The following is an 18,885-nucleotide window of genomic DNA, read 5'->3' as shown; positions in this document are numbered from 1 at the left end:
AATGAAAATAGGACCATGTCTATTTTTAGCAATTTTTCCCTAAAAATTAGGAAATCCTCATATAATGTCAGAAACTGATGAAACGAAGACCAGAACTGAACTCAACACTGAATTAGAACAAATAGACAGACCACTCCTCAAGATTCTGCATTACTAACCCCCGTACCCATATCCTGTTAGCCTACAAGGGTCCAAAAATAGGCTAACTCCTCAAACCAATGTCCTTGACTAGGATGGGGACATTACAGTCCGCCCTCCCAAAATTTGCTTGTCCTCAAGCAAACTCAATGCTGGATGCTGTAAAATGCTATCACACTCCCAAGTAGCATCCTCTATCGACAGATCCTTCCATTTAATAAAAAATTCCCTATGACACTTTTCCGCAAATGACACTCTCTGAACTCCAAAATGGCCTCAGGTACTAGCACTAACTTCCCCTCATCATCTAGGGGTGGTAAAACTGCAGAAGGGACTATCTATTGTCCCAATGTCTGCTTAAGGCGTGACACATGGAACACAATATGAACTTTACTATCAACCGGTAAATCTAACTCATAAGCCACCTGGCCAACTCGCCTGGAAATCTTGAAAGGACCATAGTAACGTGGCTTGAGTTTTCTTCCTAAGAGAGGACTATCTATAGGGTTGTAGCATCAAATACACCATATCTCCAATCTCAAAAGATCGCTCAACCCTCCTTTGATCAACATATTGCTTTTCCTTATTCTGAGCCTTCTGAATATTATCACGAAGTCCTCTCATAATATCTTGGTTCTCCTATAATAGATTCCCAACACTTGGTACTCTGTAATCGCTCATCAATAAATCCAGAAAACTAGGAGCATCATATCCATACAAAGCTCTGAAAGGTGTCATCTGAATAGTCATGTGGTGAGTGGGATTATAACAATACTTGCACAAATGTAACCACTTCACCCAAGCCTTCTACTGCCCTGAGATGTAGTTCCGTAGGTATCCTTCCACCCATTTGTTGACAGTCTCTGTCTGTCCATCAGTCTGGGGGTGGTAACTGGTACTCGGAGTGAGCTCTGTCTTGCAAAGTTTGAATAACTCCTGCCAGAAGTGACCCATGAACCTGCTGTCCCTATCACTGACAATACTCCGAGGTAAACCATGCAATCTAAACACCTCACGAAAGAAAAGATCAACCACCTGACCAGTAGAATAAGTAGTCGTGATCGGGAAAAAATGTGCATACTTAGTCAATCGATCGACCACCACATAAATGCTGTCTCTCCCTTGGGCTTTTGGCAAGCCCGTAATAAAGTCCATAGACACGCATTCCCACTTCCTCTCAAGAATAGGAAGTGACTAAAGTAACCCTGCAGGAAAGCTGTGCTCCTGCTTGTTCTGCTGGCAAATAAAACACTCTCTGACATACTGAAGAACATCAGAACTTGGGACTAAAAATATCCTCTCTTTGTAAATGATGAGGTCATTCACAAGAGAGTACTTGCTGTCCTGTACTGTCCCATCAATAATACTAGAGGCCCATAGATTCTTGGCATACTCTGCTATAATCAAGTGTTTCCAATCTTCGGAAACAGCAGCCATGGAGCTCAAATGGGGGCGACGAGATAAAGCGTCAGCAACAATGTTCTGAGTCCCTTTGACATAGGAGATGTCAAAATCATAAGACTGTAACTTGCTGACCCACTTCTGTTGACGCTCATTTAGATCCCGCTATCCAAGGAAATGCTTCAAACTATTATGATTAGTTTTGACACAAAACTTGCTGCCAACTAAATATTGCCTGAACTTGGCCATTACATTTCCTTATCATAAATACTATAGCTCCTCTCCGGACCCTGAATCTTCCTGCTCTCATAAGCTATAGGATGACGATCCCGCATAATTACTGCACCAATACCCTCTCCACACGTGTCACAGTGAAGCTCAAAAGGTTTGGTGAAATCGAGTAAAGAAAGAATTGGACATGTAGTCATCAATTGCTTGAACTTCTTAAAACAGTCCTATGTGAGAGGTGTCCAAACAAATGCACCCTTCTTGGTCAAATCAGTGAGTGGTGCGGCATGCCGTGAAAAACCACTAACAAACCGATGGTAGAAGGCACATAAACCAACAAATCCCCTGGGTTGAGTCAGAGTCTCAGGTGTAGGCCAATCAACAATGGCACAAATCTTATCAGGATCCATACGAACTCCCTCTTTGCTGATTATGTGACCCAAATACAAAAGTTCTGCCATTCCCAATGCACACTTGGACTCTTTGGCGTAAAAGGAATCCCTGTCAAGTTTGTCTAAAACAGTATTCAAGTGAACCAGGTGGTCCTCCCAAGTTCTATAAACCAAAATGTCATCAAAGAAAACCAGAACAAATCTCCTCAATTGAGACTGGAAGATCCTCTTCATAGTGGATTGAAAGGTGGTTGGTGCATTGGTCAACCCAAAAGGCATAACCAAAAACTCGTAGTGTCCACAATGACATCTAAATGTAGTCATCTCAATATCCTGCTCCCTGACACTGATCTGATGATAACCTGTTCTCAAGTCAATCTTGGAGAAATAACAAGCTCCGTGAAGCTCATCTAACAACTCGTTGATGCGAGGAATGGGATACCTTTTCTTTATAGTCCTTCTATTCAGCATACGGTAGTCAATGCTCATTCTGAGTGTACCATCTTTCTTCTTCACCAAAACAACTGATGAAGCGAAAGGAGATTTACTCGGCCTTATGTGTCCCATTGCTAGAAGTTCTTTGATGGTTTTCTCAATTTCATCTTTCAACCGCTTGGGGTGCTGGTAAGGTGTAATCATAATGGGCTTGGTGCCCTCTTCAAGCTCAATAATGTGCTCTATGCCTCTATCGGGAGGCCTACCAGGAGGTATGTCACTAAACACCTTTGTATGCTTAACTCTAAGCTCCTGAATATCTGAATGGTAAGGTGTTTTATGCTGCTCCTCATAAGTAGGCATTAATTTACACTCTACTGCCCAATCCACCATGTCATGCCTAATAAGTCTCTCCATTCTTTTAAGAGTGATTAATTTCAAGTTGCTGGCCTTGATAGCTTTAAGAACATGATTAGTCCCATCAACCCTAAATTTCATCTCCATATCTTTGAGGTTGAGTGTAAATTCACCTATGGCATGAAGCCACACCATGCCAAGGACCACGTCCATGTTTCCCATGTTAACCACATAAAAGTCAGCTTTGAATTCATAATTATTGAGTTTCATGGGTAAGTTTGAAATCATTCTATCACAAGTCAACACATTACCATCAGCAACTTTCACCCTTATGCCTTCAAACTCTTGAGAACATGATTAATCCCATCAACCCTGAATTTCATCTCCATATTTCTGAGGTTGAGTGTAAATTCACCTATGGCATGAAGCCACATCATGCCAAGGACCACGCCCATGTTCCCATGTTAACCACATAAAAGTCAGCTTTGAATTCATAATTATTGAGTTTCATGGGTAAGTCTGAAATCATTCTATCACAAGTCAACACATTATCATCAACAACTTTCACCCTTATGCCTTCAAACTCTTGAGTTTGAATCCCACACTTCTCCACCAACCGTGCATCTATGAAATTATGAGTTGCACCTGTATCAAGTAGAGAAATGCCTCTTTGACCAGTAAAGAGTCCACGTAACCTAAAATAACCTTCTCCTTGCATGCTAGACATATGAGCTTCCCGTAGATCAAATTCTCCTTCATTTTCAACTTCCTTTTCTAAATTTTCAGTCTCGGAATCATTTTGATCAGCTTGCTGGTCTGTGTTATCAGTCCTGTTTTCTCCCTCATAAAACCACTCCATATTCCTTTTTTGACCCTTAGGCTTGAGGGGACAATCATGGTTTTGATCATAAGGGCCCTTACAATGAAAACACAGCTTCCTTCAACTCTTCAACCTGCTGTAATTTGTAGATCTTCTTTGTAATTTTGATTATTAAGATGGTCTTTGAGAAATAGACAGAAGTTGCAGAAGGGAGTTTCTTTAATTTGCAACACATATTGAAATAATACATGAAATTAATCAACTGAAACAATAAACTGGAGAATTTAGAAGCATACCCGTAGGTCCTTAGCCAATTTATTGAATTAAAAGAATTCAATCAACAACTTACAAAATTCTGATTTTTATTCTGAAACAATTCAGATCTGCTCTTATTTAATACTAAGACACCCAAACAGTGGAAGATGGCGCCAATAAATGAGCAAGCTGTGTGTTTGGAAAAAGAAGCCTCCAAACCACAAAAGAATTAACAACAAAATAGTAAATAGGAAACCTACAACAAATCTGCCTTGTCAGAAGCCAAATCTACCCCAATTTAATTCAATTTGACTTTTGAATGAAGCCAACCAAGCTGCAACAATTCGATTGATCTTTCACAATCTCAAAGCTATTGAATTCTGAAGAATGCACGCTCTCCAAAACAGGTCCAAACCCTAGCCGTCATAGCCAAGTGCTCAAAAGAAATGTCAAATGCTCAATATCAATGAATGAGGTTTAATTTCCATCTTGGCTGCCTAAATACCCAAAAAGTACGATTTTTGGCAATTAGGGTTTTAAAAATCATAACTTGCTTTTAGGCTTCCCAACTTAACCCTAAAAGCAACGCCTAACTTAGGAGATATTATTTTTTCACTTAAATAAATTTAAGTGATGCACTTTGTGGTTTTATATTAATATTTCATTAAAATATTAATTGCCTGTGGGAACCACTTAAAAATTCATATCTCTCACATTATTGCTCGGAAATTGAATTTGTTAGAAGCTGGGGACACAGTTTGCCACGCCAATGAAAATAGGACCATGTCTATTTTTAGCAGTTTTTCCTTAAAAATTAGGAAATCCTCATATAATGTTTGAAACTGATGAAACGAAGACCAGAACTGAACTCAACACTGAACTAGAACAAACAAACAGATCACTCCTCAAGATATTGCATGCATTATTGACCCCCTTATCCATACCCTGTTAGCCTACAAGGGTCCAAAAATAGGCTAACTTCTCAAACCAATGTCCTTGACTAGGATGGGGACATTACATTTTTATTAGGAGTGCCCTAGAGTACTTGGAATACCATAGATGGAGGTCCAAAAGTGGCAAAGAGAGATAGAATATGGAAGGACCAACAATTGATAAGTGTAAGAGGTGCAAGACTTTGGAAGGAAAAACTATTTGAAACTAGATTTATTTAGAAATGTTTCTTGAATTGGCACCTTTGTATCACTTTAATAAGATTTATGTATTTATCATACAATAAAAACAAAGATCCAACAAAACATCATTATCAATAGCAAACCACATAGTACTAGAGAAATGATGCAGAATAGCATTAACAAAACAAATTCTGAATGGGTGAAGCTTGTAACGTCAAAATATATAAACAAGAAATTTGAGCCCCTTTGAGGGGGGGAAATTCTAAAAGCAATAAGCTTTGATATGAATTCTACAATGCTGATTCCAAAATTAGGTCCCACTCTCTATCTAGATATAGGCATGGTCAGGTTTGGGCCACAGTTTGTTAGTCAGGTTGACTGTCAAAACATAGAAATGAAAAGGAACTCCTAGGAGACTGCTTGACGGTTACTGATGCTTCATGTTGAGTACTCCATAACATAAACATTATACCATGTGTAGAGCCAGGGGCATGACAAAATGGACCTTATAAAGGGTATCATTGTCATACACCAAGAGAGATTATAATGTGTACATCATAATTTTAAGTTTGTGTGTGTTGTGCCTAAAATTTGATTTATTTGTAATTCCCATTTCATGGCAACTACTTGACATGTCAAAGCGACAGATACACAAAGGGTTGTTTTAAGTTTGCTTGAGTTCTTTTGGGGAAGTTGGGACCTATTTTTCTAGGGTTAATGAGGGCCCACATCTGCCCAAGGTCTGCATTGGGTCTACTTTCCTTGGTATGTCTAGTCCAGAAGGATTTTATCCACTCTTTATCAAGTAGCATGTCTCTAAGGATTCAAATTTAGTTCATTCTAGGAGTAAGTACACCACGTTCCAGCTCGTCTACAATGCAATAGACAACATCAATAATCTTTGTAGAAGATTCCTTTTTGTCACTAGGCACTTTTTGTCTAGCATATCTTTAGCTTTACACAAAATCAATCACCTAGAGTAGTTATTTTCTAATGTGTTTTTCAGTTCTCATAATAGGATCAAAGGTGCATTTCTCCTACTCTATGTGGTATCTTACGTTGCTTAAATGTTACATGTTGTGATAGCACACTATCTAGCTTTATGAGATGCCCCAATAAATTGTCTTTGTGAAATGACCAAAAGTTTTCAAATGTAAGTTGTCTGCTTCATTGAAATGGCATGTGTTAAAGAGTTTTAATTTTGTTCCCCTTGAAGAAGCAGTTTGTTCCTTTTGATTTATACTATATTCTGCTCTTGTATGCCTTTTGCAAAATATGATACAAATGGTCAAATAAGCTTGATACTACTCATGAATACAGGGGGATCTCTGCAGAAAGGAGGACGTAGAGAAGGTTTTCTCTTTGGCTAAGTAAGTAGATTAATTGGTTATTTGTCTGACCCTGCATTCTAGTGGGTAATTTAAATTAATATAATTTTTAATCTTTGCAGTTTCATGTTCTACTTTTATTTGGCATTAGCATTAAAAGATGCAAATTTAGTCCTCTACACTCTTATCATTTGCATGTGCTTTTCAGCTGGGTTTTCCTTATAGTTCTCCTTTGAAAATTTTCTTATTTTATGAATCTTAGCCATACATCTAAAGTTCAACATGCTTTTTAGCACCAGATGCAAATCGGAGTTGGTTGCACTAGCAGTCTGTTTTGTGTAACATTAGGATAGCCTCAATGTTGTAGCTCTCAATCTTCACATAGTATACAATCTTTTGATCTCTTTCAAGGAACCTTGCAAATAGTAATTTTTATTGTGCTGCAGATTTGATGCTGTGATTCATTTTGCTGGTTTTAAAGCTGTTGGTGAAAGTGTAGAAAAGCCATTAAAATATTACAACAACAATCTCATTGGCACACTGAACCTATTTGATGTAATGACAAGACATGGATGCAAAAAGGTTAGTTCTTCTACACCTTTGCTGCTTTTCATGATTGGTCTATTTTTTCCATGTGATCCTTAGCCACACAATCGTAGAGCTGTAGTTAGCTATCAAGGTGTTTTGGAGTTATTGTACCCTGGTGAAGTCAATTTAAGTGCATTATTCTGCTTCATTTTTCAGAGTCCCTTGATAGATCTATCACGCTATTTGTCTAATTTACAACCAATAAAAATAGCGAATTGGTGTTTGTATTTTAGCTTAGCTGGTACCTCCAATATAGAGGTACTTACATGGTTGTAAGAACTAAGACCATTCTTTTCTCTTCATAACTTATATATGTTAGTTTTTAGTGATCAGATTAGCAGTAATTAACAGAAAATAAGAATGCAAAGTAAAGTAAACACATAACACGATGATACCCTGGGAAAACCTCCCTCTTGGAGGTGAAAAACCCAGCTACAATATCTCAGACCTTAATATTAACAAGGGTGGAAAATTGGTTACAACTTAGCCCAGCTAGGGCACAAATCTGAATATCAAATAAGCACACTTATCTGATGTCCTGATCAGATCTGAATATGACGAATCCTTCAGAATATTATGTGCAGACCCTGAGTGAAGTTCGCTGGTAGGTGACAGCAGATTCGGCAAGCATAAGATGTAATTTGCCTCAAGAAAGAAGTGTAATTCGCTTCAGCTAAAACCCAGGGGGAATTCGCTCACCCAGAATTCATTCGCTTCACTTGTAGACAGGCTCGCCTACCTCAAGAAGACATTTGTTGATCATGTAGACAAGTTCGCCACTTCAAGGAGATATTCGTTGATCATGTAGCAGAGAGATATATTGATTGATGTGTGTGCTCTATCTGTGACTTCAAGTCACTTCTTATTTATATGCCTCAAACTCCTTTGCCACCTAGGTCAGCCTTGGCGCCAAATTGCATTTACAATTTACATATTAAATAGGTCATGCCCCATAACACTTACATGACACATAAGTTGTACGCCCAAATAGGGCCAGATAAATATAAAGCCAAATTGCTAAGGCCAAAGGCCACTTAGCAATTAAGTGAACTAGGTCGGCCCAAGCAAGGGATCCGACCTAGCTATAAATCAACAATATATGCTTACAGGAAACTCTAATGGCTTCTCAATATGTCAGTCTTCAAAACCTTAGTGAATTGTGTTTTACACTAGCAATTTGTACTCTAAACTGTCTTTAAGATTGAAATTTAATTACAGTTTAAGCTGATTGACCATATGGATTAATTTTGTGCTGCTTTAGTTTGAGCTTTTAGATGGATTAGAGCCTCAGGGATTGCTCTTCTATTCCTGCATATTGAGACATATTGAGGACTCCTTCAACCTTATTACTCAAATGGGCATTACAATTTACAACTTAATTTTAATTTTTAACATAAAGGATTCTATGTGAAGATAATCAAGTAGCAGCACTCTACAGTAGACATGACGTTTTCATTGTCCATGAAATTGAGTGAGATGCTTCTGGAAAAAACTCTGGGAGTTTAGTTTGCATCAATGTTTCAGTTCACATGTCGTGATTAAAACTAGCTAAAAAAGGCATCTGTAGGGGCAGGAAATAAGGAATAAACTGATTGAAAATATAGCTCAAAAGGGCTTGTTAAAACCAAACTTATTTGAGTTTCATGTAACTTATGTAAAATATTATTCTGTTAAAAATGCACTAGATGGGCTATGGTAGAATAAGTTATTCATAGAAAAGAAGTTATTTCATTTTGATCTGACGGTCTAGATAAAAATGATTAAACATTGGCCTTCCTGTGATGAAAAATTGTATTTGCAGGTGTGGGAAATAATCTGATTAAAATATTTTAAAAAAATTAATTGAACAAAATTGTTGAGATTAAATATTTGGGAGTCTACTAAGGGGCCCCAACCCAAAACGATAACAGAAATACAAACGTTACAACAACCAAAACACCCAAATTTACAACCTTGGTAGTGGTGTATAGGTGAAAGAACAATTAAATCTTTCTTTCTTTTATTGTATTAATTAACATAAAAATCAGATTCAACTTAAGCTTTCAAACAGATCACTTTCAATTCTAATCTAAGCTATGTTACAGGGTTCTTGTACCTGGGGTCCTGGTACTATACTCAATCAACCCGGGTTGTAGTTTGGCAATTTGAGTGCCCTAGGAGTGGCTAGGGCATGTCTTTGCCACCCTGGGCTTCTTGTGGTTATGCCCCTGGCTCTCTTGCGTGCTCGCACAACCAACAAGCTGGTTTTTAAAAAAATTAAAAACATCAAAAACAAAAAGGAGAAGCATTTTTAAAACATTGAAACATTAAAAAAACTCTAAAGAAAGTGCCTAAAATCTAAAATACGCCCATTATGTTTGTTGTTTGACAAACACAAACCTATTTCACACAAACCCATTCTTGAATCCATTTTTGCATTTTGAAAGCTGGTTTTTTCAAATTTGAATGTTCACAAAGTGCCAATAGATACAGCTTGCACAATAAAGATCTGTTCATCTAAAGGTGAGTAGTTCAACAAATTCTTTCAGTTTTTTAATGATTTTTTAGAAGTCGATGAATTTTTTCTAGATTTATAAAAATAATTCCAATTTTTTTGGTAAAAGAAAACAAGTTTATAAATATTGCAGGGTTGCGTTTTTTAATTTAAACTTTTGTAAATTATCAAAACAGAAAATTGCAATCTATTTGGAATGGCCACTAGTTCAAGTTCAGTGGGTCTTGAGACAAATAAACAATTTAACTATGATCGAGCATCTTCTCTATAGAAATATGTTATGATGCTTGAACAACTTCTAGGAGGCAGGGCTTTTATTTGGAATTCAAATTAGTGTGGGGTCCAATTTAAGAGGTCATAGAGTTGAGTGAAAATTCACTTATGTGCTATAAGGAGGTGTATAATTGGAATATGTGAAGGGTGAAATAAGAAGGCATTGCCAAAAGTAAAAATCATGGCATTCATTCAAGACCAAAAAAAAGTTGATGCTATGAGTGAGAAAAATTAAAATGTCATCCTTCAGCAAATAAAACATCATAAACAATTTATTATTTAACAATGATCAAGTATCTTCTCAATGGAAATATATTATGATGCTTGAACAACTTCTAGGAGGTGGGGCTTTTATTTGTAATCCTAATTAGTGTGGGGTGCAATTTAAGAGCTCATATAGCTGAGTGGAAATTCACTTATGTGCTGTAATTTGGTGGCAATTATAATATGTGAAGGGCAAAATAAGAAGGCATTGCTGAAAGAAAAAATCATGGCATTAATTTGAGAACAAGAAGAAGCTGATGTTATGAGTGAGAAAAATTAATTTTTTTTTTGTTACTTTTCTTGATACTTGTTAGCATTGTTCTTTGGTACTTCACTTTATTGATTTCCCATCAAATGATTGCATAATGAACATCCTTAGAAGGAATATTATCTTAGGATTTTCCCATTGATTAGCTTTAGTTGTGTTGATAGGCACTGTATATGCAAGATTCATAACAAAACAAAAAGAATATTAAAGCAATACTAAAATCCTCTATTTGAAATGAAGCCATACCTTTGATTGACCTAAAGAGAGTTCAAATAAAATGAATGCACGACTATCTTACCAATGTGAAACCCTTTCTGTTGAAGTTGATTTGCTCGAGATGCAATAGATGTGGTTGCTTAAGGACTTGTGTAAGATTTATATAGCACTACTTGTCAAGCTATGAAGTCATGGTTTGATTCGATGAAGGGTTGAGTTAAATTTATAGATGTTTGGTTGAGGATGTGAATGGTGAGGATTTGATCTTGAATGAATGGTGGAGATTGATTGAGATGAGTGGAGAACCTTCATTGACTAAGAAGAATATTTAAGGGGGAATTACGATGGCTCTTTTGTGGGCTTGAAAATTGGTGATGGTAATTAGTTATTTTTATTTATTTATTTTGACTAGTAGTTGTGCATGGGTAATAATAGAAGGGAATAATGGAGGAGTTTGGATAGAATATTAGTGTATAATTAGAATATTTCAATATTTGTGGAGAATAAGTGAAAATGGATTTATTTATTTATTTTGGAAGAAATGAATGAGTATTAGCCTAATCACCTAAATAATATGGATTATTTAATTAATTAGTCGTTGTAAATGAAATGGGGAATTAACATGATAATGAGGAAATGTCAATATGGTATTAGGATGTGATGTTGGGTGCAATTTTGGAAGGTGGTGAGAATTGCTTATCTATAGTCACATTCTACAGTTCAAGTTTGGAGCTTCTTGTAATATAACATTGACAACATGATGTCTAATAGTGTGTTGGTTAAACATATGAGCTGGTGCATACCTATTACTGATCCCGTACAAAAATATTGGCAACACTCTTGATTCTTTTTTATAGAGATTTGATTTACTGGAGAGGAATTGCAGCTGTAGATTGTAACTAGGACATAATACAAACTGATTTCTTTTGGAGAGAATTGATCAAAAAATCTGCAGGGATCAATGAGGGATATCGCTATCATTTACTTGTTTAAGAATGCCAGCTTTTGCATGCACAAGTTTTGGTGAGTTCCCTTTGTAATTTATTTTCAAAGTGTCAGTTGGTTTGGACTGAAGATAATCCTTGTATAAAGTCTAAAGATGGACAATATTACTATGATGCCAAATTATTATCATGAAATTTTTGCTACTCTCAAAGTGATTTCTTACAGTATTTGTGGGTGTTCCTCAAGTATTCACCAATGGTGATTTTGTTGAATGGTAGAGCTCGATTAACCATAGGCACTGATTTGCCCTCCCAGCCATAGACAATTCACAATTGTCTCCCCCAATCACTGAGTATATATCATCTTGAATGAGATTGCACATCTCATTATATATGTGAGAGGTGTCTTTTCACCAAGGGTCACCACTCTTCACATGTGGCCCTATTAATTTAATAATTATATTTTTTTTTTTTCGGTAATTGGCCGAAGCCTGAATAGCTTTTTGACTGGAGCTATGAACCAGTGGGGACACAGTAGGGGGCCCCATCCCCATTACATATCTTTGAATTATTATTATTATTATGCTTTATTAGATTGACCTCAGGACCTTCCCATCCTATGGAAGGCCAAGAGTCACAGCTTAGAGTTCCATTAGATTGACCCCAAGACCTTCCCCATCCTATGGAAGGCCAAGAGTCACAGTTTAGATTTCCACTTCAGATGTCCCTATTGGGAGTTGAACTTGGGTCTCCACAGTGAGAACCCAGTGTTTTAGCCAGTTAAGCTCAACCCCTTGGACTAATTTAATAATTATATTATTACATAATAATATAATTATATCATCTCACAACAATAATAATAATATAATTTTATTATCTCACAATAATAATATAACTTTATTATCTCACAGTAATAATATAATAATAATATTATCAAAATAATTGTATCATCAATATAGTTATTATATTATCAATCACAATAATTGTATCATCAATATAATTATTATAATATCAATAATTATATAATCAACATAATTATTATATTATCACTAAAATTATAGTAATATAATTATATTATCACACTAATTATAATATAATTATATTATCTCAACCTTTATGTTATCTGTGTTGGTCTGAAGGAATCCGACCATAGCTATAATAACATTAACACTCCCTCTTAGCTAGGGAGGAATCATTCTCGATATTTATATTTAATGAAGCACTTCTTCATTAGGTCAGCCCAAACAAGGATCCAGCTTTAGCTATAAACATTAACAGATTTTATCTATATTATCTATTGAAATTGTTAGGCACTCGCACTTAAATTTCATCTTGGTGATTGCCTAACAGTATCTCTCACTTCCCACTATTCACTCCCTTGCAATAGGTATCAGCCAAAGTCCATGACCTAAGGCCATCTCTAATTTCTTACATCTAAGGAATCCAATGGCAGTTGGGGCAATCCTTTGGTTCAAAAAATTATAATCATTTCTTCTAGTTAAGTGCAGGTATTTGTTATAGTTTATCATGAAAAATTTAAGTTACCGATTCTGGTATGAGTATCAGAACCCAGTACAGCGGCATGACAAATTTATTTTCCTTGCGTACAAGTATAAGAATGTGTGTGTGTGTGTGTGTGCATGCGTGCATATTATATGTTAAAATTAAAAATTTTACAATATAAAGCAATGATACTCATAATTGCCAATAAAAAAATATTTTAATACCCCATAATATGCAAAAATGAAAATACTCATAAATTCACAATTCAATGATTTGTCAAATGTCATTACACAATGAAAATTACAATCAACATTTAAAATTTTCTTATTGCTTTTTATCAAAATCATCAGAGTCTAACATTTGGTTCAATTTCACTTGAACCATAATGAGTTATAATGCCACTTCCATTAGTCATGTTCCGTGCAATCTGCCTCATCTAAAGATATTTTTTAGCAAGTTGTGCAACAATAATGTCTAAGTCAACACACTCACGAGTTATATCCCAATTCCTTGTCACCCTCTCATTGTAATCAAATTTCTTATGTGACAAACCTTCACGACGCATGACACTGTCACAATTTTATTATTTAAGGGCAAAATATGTATGCAAGCATTTTTTTTGGGACATCCCTTGGGTCCTCAAGGTTCACTTGGGTTCGGCCTAGGGTCACTCTTGGGTACCTTGGGTTCCTAGGAGGACCCTCCGAGAACCAGTAAAGGAGCAGAATTAGAACCGTACCCACATGGGGATGGGGGGTGGGTTACAAGAACCGGATAGCATAATGAAAAATCATAGTTTGAATTATAGAATGCATTAAGCTGGTGCTTATTGTTTGGAGAGGAAGATCAATGGACAAACGAGGCACATTTCTCCCAATTTATATTGATTTTACTGCAAATTCTTTTGTGAACGTTTTCATTGAATTATTGATGCTTTTGGCTTGCTGAGATTTATCTTGAGATGGTTTTGCCTCGCCTCCAATGTATCACACATCCTACTAATTGTTTATCAAAATAATGAAGACAATTTTTTTTTTTGAAAGTGGACAGGCTAGAAGCAACAAAAATTATGTTTTTGGCTTTCTCCGGGACTTTATGATAGAATAAAATTTTGAACAACAGGGATGCAATGAGTAAGCACTCAAGGAAGAATTTAGATTTAATTGGGTTAAGCAAAGGCAAACATTTAGTAATATTATTTTAATTGAATTCTTCGAAATCTTAAAAATTAATCAAAAAACTGGAAAATTAACCTTTTACATGCATACACAATTATTCTAAAAACAATGGTCAAAGCTCCCATTTCTTATACACGAATGTCTTAACATATTATTAATAAATTGAAAAAGAAATTATAACTACTATTACATAATTTACCTTTGATATTGACAAACAATTGGACAAGTACCCCAAAGACTGCCCATGCCCAAAACAAATTTTTATGCTATCAAAGAGACTCACACAAGAAGGACCAGAATATCAAACAATTCTATTAAGCCAAAAAACTTCCAATTACATAGTAATCTCCTTATCAAAGGCTTGTAATAAGTCTGATCATGATCTACAAGCTTAAATCTCACTAAGAAAACTCATGACCAATGCCTGCTACTTATAATTGATTTGAGGGGAGGTGAGTGAACATGTTTTGCCAGGTGCACACAAGTTACCATATTTAATTATCTGCACATGCGAGTCACCAAATTTAACTCTGTACACACATGTGCCGGATAATTGATCATGTGCCGGATAATTGATTATGTGCACACATAACCTCACTTGTGCATGCCTATACTCAAACTCAAGAGAAGCTAATCCATGTTCAGTTTAGCCAGGTTGTCATGCCCCCACCACGAAGGAGGACTTAAGGAGATGTCATTGATAGAAAATCATCTTATTTAAGACTCAACAATTTTTTGAGATTTCTGATCCAAGAAACTAATGTATTCAGCAAGTAATTTTGGATCGATGCATATGCATAAGTTCCTGTGCAGCAATAATATACAGGGGTGTGTTTTATTAGGGCATGTATTATTAATGAGGGTGCAATTGCATCCAAACAGCGGCAGGTCACTAGTAAAGAGGCACGAGTGTGTAGGGTAATGATTTCATTAAGTTAACAATCAGTGGTTTAGTCAACCAAAGGCAATGGTCACCATAAAAGAGACGCCACTTTTTAGGAGGAGGGGAGGGGGTGTGACTATATGAAGAACATGAATCTTCCATTCCGAAGGAGAGATATATATTGGAGATCAGCACTCAAGAAGGATCATCAGTCAAGATAATTGAAGAAGATAAATCAGAATTGAAAATATACAGCAAGCAAAAGCAAAATTTTGGATTAAGGCTGGTATGCATGAATATGGATATGTTTGATGTGTATACTTAGTTATATGTAATATGATTAGTCAACAATATTCTTTAACATATCTTATGTATGATGTCAATACGCATTGTTAATCTATATGTTCATTAAATTAATAAAATCTACCTATTCTTATTCCCCAAGCAGTCATTTGTGGAATGGAAGGAATTATTTTAGGGACAGGTTGTAGACCGGTTCCCTCAAACTATGTAGGCCACCCCAAGTGATGGAATTGTAATAGTGGGATATTCCTGCCACTTGTGGGCCAAGTGGCGGGCTATTATAGTTGGATGTGCCGCGCTCTTGGGCTTAGTTGGGTTGAACAGTCTCTAGGCGCCCTTTCGAGGATTTCATTTCCGATTCTACTATGGTTGGCTATGGGAGTATTTTAGGGTTTAGGTTTGAAATGGAAAATTTATTTATTATTTCATTGGATGTTAGTTATTCCTTGATTCTCAAACTCCCTACTTTAATAAATTAACTTAGAATGCTAATGATGAGTAAATTATATTGTTGGAATTGTTAATTTTGATCAAAACAGGTATATCCCAATTTGGGGACATTACATAGGTTAAATTGGTGATGCTTAATCTTTCACAAGTGAAGATTACAATGAGTTTTACACTAACACCTAAGGTTACCTAGGGGAAGAAAGTATAGAAAGAGGAAGTACAGATTATTTGCTCACTGACAACTTCTTGCACTTAAAACAAACAGATAAAGAAACAAAGACCCAGATTGATGCTAATTCAGGAAGAAGCATGGAACTGTGCTATTGAAGCTGATGTGATTTGACAAAGCTGTGTGTACTCATTATTGCCATACCATCTCTCTGCATTGCATGGATAACCAGCTGCTACAATTACTCAGTAAAGTTAGTAATGGTGATGAATTTATGGGGCCACTCTACTATGAATCAACGTAAGGATTGAATATGAAATGGTGATAGTGTACCAAAATGGTTGATGTTGAACCTAATGCAACATCCGAAAGCTCCCAAACAATCAGTGTGGAAGTTACCGGGCTTGATACAACTCCATTTGGGAGAGGTGTAACTTCACTCAAAACTTGGTGAAAAGGTTGGAAAAGTTTTAGTTTCTTACGTGTAAGCTATGTGTAACTTAAATTCTATTGCTATTCATCGATTTGCTTGTTGTACGGGTAGACTTTAAAATCGCAATGTTTGGTTACACGAATATCTATGTTTTCAAGAAAAGAAGTTTGATCAAAATGAAGTCTCTAAATAATCAAAGAACTTCATTTCTCTGGTCATTAAAAATTTCCTTTCCTTTAGGAATCAGATTGATTTTTGTTTGAATTTGCTACCACAAGTTTTAGAGCTGTATTTGCTAGAGAGGCAGAAGATTGCTTTAGTGAAGCTTGATTTTATTCAGTAAGGTGCGTTGTACTTGTTTAATGAGTTTGTTTTAATCACAATACTGTTTATTAAATATGATATTTATCGTATGTACCATTTTGATCTTTTTAAATTTTTTTGAATTTTGGGGTAAACACTTTTAGTTGGAGCTATGAACTAGTGAGGCCACTGTAATGTCCCCACTTTGTGATATAATTTAATAATAAATAATAATAATAAAATTAAAATGCAAAAAAAAAATATAAAAATTAAATTAAAATATAAAAGAATATAATTAAATATAATTATAATTAGATTAAAGTTAATGAATGGTCAAAAGGCATGAAATGATAAGTTGTGACTTCCCCAAATATGAGGTATACAGGGAGAAGAGAACTCATGCGGGGATAATTTGGGAATTAGAAGTGTAGATCTGATTTAAAGAAGTGCAGATCTGATTGTGAAAGGTTGTCCCTTTCAAAGGGCAGAAATATTGAATGGTTGCACTCTTTCAAAGGATGCTAATGGTGGAAAGGGTGTGTCTCTTGCCAAAGGGCATGCATGATGAAGAGATGTGACCTCTCCCTCACTTTGAGGGATATAAAGGAAAGGAATCACAAGCATCAAGTGAGATCACCATCGAATAAGATCAGAGGAACAGTATGGGAAAATCTACACTCATCAAGAGGAAGATTGATCGTTACTGCCCCTGGCAACAGTTTGGTATGATATATATCACTTATTGCTAAGTGATTGTTTGCAATTATATGATATGGAACATTAAGAATAAAGAACAAACATCTATAATATGAGACACTATATTTATAAATGCATATTACGGAATATTGTCAATAATTTGCATTGGTAATAATAAGGAAATCAGATTTATACTTAATTTCTTGTGTATTTATAATAATTGAAAGGACAATATATTAAACGAGATAATCCTTGATCTTTCACTGATGCCTTCGTGAGGATAGGTTGGTTTCTGTAGGGAGAGGTGAAGTAATTCCTCACGATACAGGTAAGTCCCAAGATGGGGTATGGACAGGTGTTCCGGAAACCTTGAGGGAGGAGTTCCAAGATGGGGTATGGATCTGTGTTCCCAAACACTTAAGGGAGCCTGCTTGTAGATTGGTTTCCAAGCACCCTAGCACAATAATTCCCCATCCTCTGTTAGGGTTAGGGAAATAATAAGGATAAACCCTTAATATAATTAGTTATTGATTGTATTATGAAGAATTAGTTGTTCACTAATCTCAAACGCTTAATTTAAGGCATAATAATATTTAATGATATATGTTAATTATTGGTAAACTGGCAGCTTCCTAGTAGGGTACGTTACAATTGGTATCAAAGCTTTGATCTTGCCATCTTGCAAGGTAAAGACGAATCAATGAATCATTCTAGTCAATGAGAAAGAATCTAACAAACAATATGTGTATTCATGTGTATGCTTCGTGTTTGCATATATTCATGTGTATGTTTTGTGTTTTTATGTGTATGCTCTATGTATGCTTAAATTCATGTGTATGCCTTGTGTTTTCATGTGTATGCTTCTTGTTTGGTTCATACCTGATGTGTTTCCAGCATGTTTATTCCATGGGTGTTTGCAAAGCCATTTCATGTTGGTAATCAATTTGTGATGGAGAACATTTCAAACACTCCATGATCATTGCTTGAGGACAAGCAATCTTAGGTGGGGCAGACTGTAATGCCCCCAGTATGAAATATAATTTAATAATAAATAACAATAATAAAATTAAATACAAAAGGATAAAAATAAAAATAAAGTTAAAATATAAAAGAATATAATTAAATATAATCAAAATTTGATTAAAGTTAATGAATGGTCAAAAGGCATGAAATGATAAGTTGTGACTCCCCCAAATTTGAGGGTATAAAAGGGAGAAGATAACTCATTTGAAGGGGGGATAATTTGGGAATTAGAAGTGCAGATCTGATTTAAATAAGTGTAGATCTGATTGTGAAAGGTTGTGCCCCTTTCAAAGGGCAGAAATAATGAATATTTGCACTCTTTCAAAGGATGCGAATGGTGGAAAGAGTGTGTCTCTTGCCAAAGGGCATACATGATGAAGAGGTGTGACCTATATAATTGAAAGGAATCA

At 35.6% G+C, this 18,885-nt stretch overlaps 1 protein-coding gene across 1 annotated transcript in view; it reads left to right on the top strand.

The window, feature by feature from the left end:
- LOC131061333 (bifunctional UDP-glucose 4-epimerase and UDP-xylose 4-epimerase 1) overlaps positions 1–18,885 on the top strand; it is a 41,263-nt gene that overhangs the window by 6,899 nt on the left and 15,479 nt on the right. The window contains exons 2-3 of the mRNA XM_057994977.2: positions 6,480–6,529; positions 6,934–7,069. Coding sequence (XP_057850960.1) covers positions 6,480–6,529; positions 6,934–7,069 — 186 coding nt within the window. The remainder of the gene's footprint in view (positions 1–6,479; positions 6,530–6,933; positions 7,070–18,885) is intronic.

The sequence above is a fragment of the Cryptomeria japonica genome, chromosome 11, assembly GCF_030272615.1.
Source record: "Cryptomeria japonica chromosome 11, Sugi_1.0, whole genome shotgun sequence".
NCBI classification, from domain to species: Eukaryota; Viridiplantae; Streptophyta; class Pinopsida; order Cupressales; family Cupressaceae; genus Cryptomeria; species Cryptomeria japonica.
Note: the sequence above shows the minus strand (reverse complement) of the source record. Positions and strands in the feature narration are given on the sequence as shown.